General features: G+C 31.1%; 1 protein-coding gene across 1 annotated transcript; it reads left to right on the top strand.

The window, feature by feature from the left end:
- The first annotated feature begins 1,886 nt into the window (after positions 1 to 1,886).
- On the top strand, positions 1,887 to 3,503 carry LOC144998815 (profilin-2). Its single transcript, XM_078958549.1, has 4 exons — positions 1,887 to 2,137; positions 2,797 to 2,934; positions 3,019 to 3,163; positions 3,282 to 3,503. The coding sequence occupies exons 1-3, from the start codon at positions 2,015 to 2,017 to the stop codon at positions 3,151 to 3,153; spliced, it is 396 nt and encodes a 131-aa protein (XP_078814675.1). The 5' UTR covers positions 1,887 to 2,014; the 3' UTR covers positions 3,154 to 3,163; positions 3,282 to 3,503.
- Positions 3,504 to 8,153: the final 4,650 nt, after the last annotated feature.

Raw genomic sequence — 8,153 nt, 5'->3', positions numbered from 1 at the left:
TTTGCCACATATCATATTTTTATTTATTTTGCTCACATGTAATTTTATGGTTATTTTAAATTAATGTTTATTCCATATGTAATTTTATGTTTTTTTTTTTCATTTTATTAAATTTTATATAGTATTTATATGCAATAATAAGTGAATATCAATTTCATTAATAAACTTTCCTTCTAATTTCAAAATTATTAAATTAAAAATTCATTAATTTTCTTTATTTATTTATCTAAATTATTTGTTTAAATTTAAAAAGAAAAAAAACACTTAAATTTTTATAATTCAATATTTTTTTATTTTTCTTATAAATTCATACTTCTCAAATGTTTAGAATTTTGTATTTAGTTTATCTTTAAAATAAATCATACAATACATGAGTCTCACACCTAATGGCATTATAATAGATAATTTAATTACGATTCCTTCAAATGAGATGCTTATTCGAGCAATTCAAAGTTATGAATCATTCATTGTGCACGTGTAATGTAATTGTGTATTTATAACTTGAAACTTGTGTAACGGTTATGTAATTGTGTATTCATAACTTCAAAAAATATATATACATGTGTAATTTGATTGTGTATTTATAACTTGGAAAAATTACAATGAAGACAAGAGAGAACCATAATGATTAATGATTTGATCGACGAACTTTGATTTTGGTTAATATGTAACTAACATGAGTATTATGAAGTTTTTGGGTAGAAGGTTAAAATGATTTTTTTTTTCGTTCAACAAATCCGTTCAACAACCTTACCAAACAGCATTAAATCATTCATACATCTTAATAATTCATCATTGAATCATTCACCGTGTTCTTGCGTTTAACTTAACGAGGGAAAAGAAAATATATCGACGAAACTAAGAAGAAAATAAATAAATTAGTGTCCTGAAATTCAAATAGTGTCATGTCATGGCTGATGTGACAAATATTGTGGATGAGACATTTAATCCGGGTAAAATAAATCAAAGTGATTAAAAAGATAAATTGTTCACTACTTTGTTCCCTCATAAAGCAACGAAAATACTTTAAGGACTAAAAGGGTGTTTGGATAAATTAGATTATAATTTATTAGCTTATTGTTTATTAGTTTATTTGCAATGGAAATAAACAATAAGTAAGGGGGAATATGCTTATTAAAATTAACTTATTTAGTTTATTTCTACCGCAATAACCTGATTTTTAAGGATTTATATCCAAACACTTAAACTTAACTTATTATGGTGAAAATAAACAATAAATAATAAACAACATTTTTGTTCCCTATCCAAACACTCTCTAAATGGATATCCACTAAAAACTTTATAAGATATTTGTGTCATTTCCCTTTTGTAGTTTGTATTACTAAAAAAACTAAGGTCTCGTTTGATAGTTTCTGTCTGGAAAAGTGTTGTCTGGTAAAGTGGTATTCGGAAAAGTTTTCTGACCGGGAAAGAAACCATGTTGTTTGATTGTACATATGATTGACTGTGCTGAATGATGAAAAAAATAATAATTCAATAAAAAATAAATTAAAAAAAAGTTATTTAAAAAAAATTAGTAATCCAAGAAAGAAAGAAAGAGGTATGGTTTGATGCATAATTGTCTTTCCAGCCATTCAGTTAGAAAGATATGATTTTGGGGTTTTCTGGGAAATACATATCTTACAGGGAAGTATCCATTTTTTTGCAAATCAAACAGTCTTTCCGATCCATTCAGCCAGAAATATCTGTTTGAACCTGAAAAAATGCATATCAAACGAGACCTAAGTTAAAGGATATTGATATTAAAAACTTTTTAAGAAACTAAAATCTATGTTTTAAATAAATATAGTTGGATTAGGAAGGTTTATGAATTATGACGATTTACAAGGGACCATGACCATACCATGAGGACAATGGAATAATTCTTATAATTGCCGTTTTCTGTACGCTCTATTTATCTCCTTCACCTCTCCCCCACGATTCTCGAACTCCAACAGCTTCTCTCCACACAAATCACCCGAATCGGAGCAAATACAGCGATAATCGGAACAAGATGTCGTGGCAAGCGTACGTCGACGACCACTTGATGTGCGAGATCGAAGGAAATCACCTCTCTTCCGCCGCAATCATCGGTCACGATGGGAGCATCTGGGCCCAATCACCCAGCTTCCCTTCGGTCTAATTTCTCTCCATTACGTTTCACTTTTTACCTAATTTCGCTTCATCTAACTCGTTTTAGCTCGTTTGACTTCGATTTAACTTCGGATCTGATCTGAATCGTCACTGTTTTTTGTTAGAGTGGTTGAATTTTTCCGTGAGATGTTGCATGTGGTTGATTCGTTTGATCTGTTATGGACCTTGATGTGAATAGCTAGGCTGTTTGAGTTTTAGAGGCGCATGTGTTTTCATCGATGTTAAGGTCTAAAAAGTCCGAGTCTCTGTTTATTTTGACCTAATTTAATTAAAATCAAATTCAACCAGTACAAAATCCTGACATGACGTATGAATGTAAACTTAATCTCACCATTCGATTTGTTTGAAAAATATCTGGATCGAAACAAGGCTGAACGAGAAACCATTATTGATTATTCGGTCGCTATAGAGGCTTATCGTATGAGAAAGATCAACACGGAAAGACACATAACACATATTAACACCATGAAATCTTCAGATATTAGATTAGTTCGACTGAAAATCTTGTTATGGCGGAAACATATAATACAAATTCAATGTTTCTATATGCTTTTTTGTGTGGGCTACAATACATCACAAACCCATCTCTAGATGTTTCTGTTACGCCACTAACATCCATCTTTCATGGCTGATATTTTGCAGGTTAAACCAGAGGAAATAACTGCAATCCTCAATGACTTCAATGAACCTGGTTCACTCGCCCCAACTGGTTTATACCTTGGTGGGACCAAGTACATGGTTATTCAAGGCGAAGCTGGAGCTGTGATTCGAGGGAAAAAGGTAACAATCACTTCCCATTGTGTTCTTGATTTCATATAATTACCAGATAAAACACAAAGGGTATATAAGTAATTTGACTTGCAGGGACCAGGAGGTGTTACTGTTAAAAAGACGACAATGTCCTTGATCATTGGTGTCTATGATGAACCCATGACTCCAGGTCAATGCAACATGATTGTTGAAAGGCTTGGTGATTATCTCGTGGAACAGGGTTTTTAATTGCTCTTTGGTATGTTTTTTTTTTTTTTTTTTTTTTTTTTTTTTTTTTTTTGTGTTTGCCCCTCTTGGTATTGATCTGTTGCATTTGGTGAGGGGTAGTTTGGTAAATTTGGAATATTATTTTGCAGGGAAGTGATACAATTTTAGTAATTAAAGTTGTGCAAAAGATGTCCTGGAGTTGTAAGCCAGGTGGTTTGTGCTTGATACTTTTCACTTGTATTAAGTGTGATGATGGAAGTGGGATCTTATTTTATTTTTTATTTTTAACTTTCTGGAGTGGTTTTTGATGGATGTTTTTAAATGATTTGGGATTATCTCATATTAATATGACTACACCTTTGCTTGTGTAACATTTTTTGTGGTTTTATTCACCTCTTAATCCATTCATGTTTGAGCATTTGTGGTCCCCTTTGTTAAAACATATGACAAGACAGAAGACTGTGTTTGACTTGCATATAATGAGAAGATTATAATTTTCTGTCATATCCAAAAAAGGTTGGACAAAAACTCATATCAATCTCGAATGTGTGCAAAAGACATGAATACCATTTTATTGTGAAAAAATCCATGTTTTGTTATTATCCTATATAAAACCTTCTTCCTCAAAACAGAATGTCTGAAGAGAGCAATCTATATGTTTGAGTGAAATCCTAAAATGAGAAGCAAAAATTCAATCTCACACAACTAAACGGTTTAAACAAATAGTTAAGAAATCCAAGAAAATCATCATGAGGATTCCAAAGTATTTGCATAATCTGATTATCACACCAAGTGTCTGTCTCAGATGTACAAATCGATTCGAATTTTGCAAACCATTTTCTTTAAGTTCCAAATGCAAACAACTCCTGTCTCAGATGTACAAATCGATTCGAATTTTGCAAACCAATTTCTTTAAGTTCCAAATGCAAACAACTCCCTCAAAATAAACGCCACTACAATAACCTAATTGTTGTGATTGTGCGGTTTCTTTAAATTCTAGTTATACATCCTCGTATGCAACCGCAAAACATCGCATGTTTCTAATACGACAAATTATGAAGGCTCACTAAACATCACACGTTTTAGGTGTTGTTTGTTTTTTGGAAAAAACCTCTTCAAACCTCTTACTGCTGCGCGACGCAGCACACGCGCAGCACTTTTCATCTCGCAGCTTTTTGTTTTTTAGAAGTCTTCTGAGTCAAAAACCTCTGCGCGTGCTCTGTTTGACGCAGCACTTGTACTGCCTCTTCCAACATTTTCTTCTTTTTTTATTGCTGAAATTTTGATTATATGTTATTAAAATTTTATTTCACATTTTTTTCCCTTTTTTTTCGTTTATTCTTATTGAATTTATTTTTCATTTTTTTTACATTCAATAATGATAATTTCTTGAGGAAATATCATTATTTTTTTACTGAAAATATCTTTATTTTTTGTTGAAATATCATTCCTTTTTACTGAAATACATTAATTTTTACCGAAATGTTATACATTATTAAATTTTACGTATTAAAAAGCTATTTTCGGTTTATAAAATTAGTTTATTTTAATTTTTGAATATCTGCAGCAGTATGCAGATGTTAAAAAAACAAACACGCTTTTTATTATAGTCTGCAGCCGTTTGGTCCACCTCTTCTACTGCAGAGGGTTGCAGAGGTGGTCCGCAGACTTCATGAATTTTTGCTTCAGAAAATCAAATAGCACCTTAGTAACTCGATTGTCGTGATTACGCCAGGTGTTTGTGTTTATCTTGTGCATAAACGGTTAGGCAAGATCGGAAGTATGGATTTGGAGGATAGGGTGAGCGAAAGGGATGAACAACAATAAAGTGTTTGTGGAGGGACCATATTTGAGTTTTGAACAAAGTGTAGTTATAATATGGAGTTTTGGTGTTTATGAATGGAGGCTTGTAAATGAGATTGGGAGGTTTGGAGAAGATTAGGGCTAAGGTAATGATGCCAAGAAAGAGTGAGACGTATGTTGATGATATCTTCTCTAATAAATAAATGTTTTTTTTTTCCTATTTATCATACTCTCATTCAATTTGCTAAATGTTATTTTGATTTTTTTCACATGTCATTTTATAAGTTTTTCTATTTTATTAAATTACACATAATATTCTAATGTAATAATTGTAATAAATATAGTAATAAATGAATATCAATTTTATTAATGAACTTACAGTTTTAAAATATAAAAAACATTTTCATTATAATAATTTATTATTTTTTTATTTTCTTATAAATTTAAAGTTTTTAAATATTTTGACATTTATATTTAGTTTTTTTTAATTAACTAATATATGAATCTCACAACTAATAGGTTATTAAAAGATACTAAAAATGAAAAAGATAAAAATACCCCTAGATGCGATGCATAACATATTCAAAACTTGATGACCGCCTAATTTAAAAAATAAAATAAAAAATTAATGACTAAATATACAAATTATTACGAACCATGATGACCATTTGTGTAAATTACTATTTGCTTTATTATAATGACAAAATTGCAAAAATGGTCCCTGTGGTATGCAAAATTTTGGGATTTTAGTCCAAACAGTGACTTTTTTGGTTTCGTAGTCCTTTTGGAGTGGTTTGTATGTGAAAATGGTCCCTCTAAAAACTGAAATGACTATAATACCCTTGGGGTATTTATTTTTCATTTTTCTTTCATTATTCTTAAATTTTAATATTTATTTATTTATTTTAACAATTAAAAAAATAAAAAAGGACCCACCTCTCTCTCTCTCTCTCTCTCTCTCTCTCTCTCTCTCTCTCTCTCTCTCTTCCTTATGATCCATCACCCTCTCCGGCTGTTGCTACCCTTCTCAACCCCCACAACCCCGATTGAAGGCTTAAACCGCCAGAAAAATCGACTCCTTCATGCTTCATAACGAATCAGGAAAAGAAGAAAGAAAGAAGATGTTGCTTGCGATCCCTTTCGAAGGTATTGTAGCAACAAACACGATTTACTACACCCGAGATTGAACACACACCAAAACTCGTCAAACTAAGTTGAATTAGGTTTTCTAAAATCGAACTAGATAGAGATACGGTGGAAATCAAGTCAGAAATCGAAAACACGTTTAGAAATTTGGCAGAATCATAATTTGGATTATGAAATCAGTTCATACATACATATGCTCACAAAGATTAATGCAGAAAATCTAAAATAGATTACAAGAGAGCAGATATTAGCAGCGGCTTAAGTTGGAAGAAGGAGGTCGGCCGCCGGCGAAGTGAAATTGAAAAAAAAATGTTAGAGATTTGAGGCGTTTGATCGACAGAGAGATACGATTCCGATTTTGGGTAAATACAGACATTGCAGATGTGGATTAAAATGGTTTGATGATTATGATTGAGAAATAATAGAGAAGCTTCAATCGATTATCCATAATCATTTTATTTTCCGACAAGTTCGGGTGATTGAAGGAGGATAAGTTTCAATTGATTTGTCCCAGTCTCTCTACCAGTCTTCATCTCTCAAAAAAGCAATACGATTACCAATGGGTTGCTCCGATCAACAGAAAAAAACAAGGAGGGAGGTGGTTTCATGGTGGTCCCAGCAACAGCAACAGCATCGTTGGTGGTGGTGGTGTTTCTTGATGGGAAAGAGGCAGTGGGTGGCGGAGGGAGGAGCTCCGGTAGCCTCTGATGCTTTTGTTTGGTCTTCTACCGGCGAAGACAAAGGAGGGAAAAAGTGGCATCGGTGATTGCTGGAGTGACTCGACAGAAGAGGGCGGAGGGAGGTGGTGGTCGGTGTCAAGTTGGTCGGTCTTTTCCTTCGGCCGGTGAGATACGAACTGGAGGGATCGAGATTTGCTATAGCAGTAGCTGGATATTTGGGTTTAGTGTTATGTGTGTGTGTGAGAGAGAGAGAGACCAAATTAGTTATTTATTTTCTTTTTCTTTTAAATTTAACAAAAAAAATACAAAAAATATATCAGAAAGGGCATTTTAGTCTTTTCAGTTTTCCGAGGGACCAAAACCACAAGCAAACATGGTCAAAAGGACCACCAATCCAAAAAAATCACTGTTTGGACTAAAACCCCAAAATTTTGCATACCACAGGGACCATTTTTGCAATTTAGTCTATTATAAATGATAAACCACAAGGACCATTAGTGTAATTTACTCTGTGCTAGCAGTATAGCATCCAATTTGTTGACTTTTGAAGTACATTTGCTAAATAAAACAAATACTTGATACCTGTATTTTACTTTAATTTGTCCTATTTACATATAGATATTATTTTAAATCAATTAAACTTTTTCGAAATAACGTGCATTTTTTCATAAAATTAAACACATTTATTTAATTTTAGCAACTGAGCGCCACTTTCACAAATCTACAGCATAAAAAGAAACATAGAGCGATACCGAAAGATCTATTGGAAATGAAACATCTGGATTAATAACTAGTGGAGTTTTTGATCATAATAGGGTGGGTGAAAAAATATTTATTATTTTAGTATTCTTTCAAAACTATTTATCATTTTAATGTTTTTCTTCTTTTTTTTTTTTTTTTAGTTTCCTTTTCAGTTTTTTAAATTTAAATATCTTATTTTTCTTTTTTCCTTTTTTATTCCGCCTTTTTATTGTTTTTCTTATTTTCTTTACATTTTAGTTTCTTTTCAGTTTTTTTTTTAATTTAAATATCTTATTTTTTTCTTTTTTATTCCACCTTTTTATTATATATATATATATATATATATATATATATATATATATATATATATATATATATATATATATATATATATATATATATATATGTGACAATTTTCATTTTAGTTTTTTTTACTGTTTTTTTAAATATATGTTTTTTTATTTGTTTTTTTTCTATTTTATTTAAATATCTGATTTTCTTATACAACCTTTTTACCATCAAATTTTAACCTCAACATTAAAAAATCATCAAAAACCATCACTATAATCAAATTTTAAGGTGCAAAAATCCCAACATTCACATACAATGTTTTTAAAGTGAAAAAAAATCTCAACATTGTTTCTTACAAAA

The sequence above is a fragment of the Lactuca saligna genome, chromosome 5, assembly GCF_052625555.1.
Source record: "Lactuca saligna cultivar CGN05327 chromosome 5, ASM5262555v1, whole genome shotgun sequence".
NCBI classification, from domain to species: Eukaryota; Viridiplantae; Streptophyta; class Magnoliopsida; order Asterales; family Asteraceae; genus Lactuca; species Lactuca saligna.
This window is presented reverse-complemented; position numbering and strand designations above follow the sequence as displayed.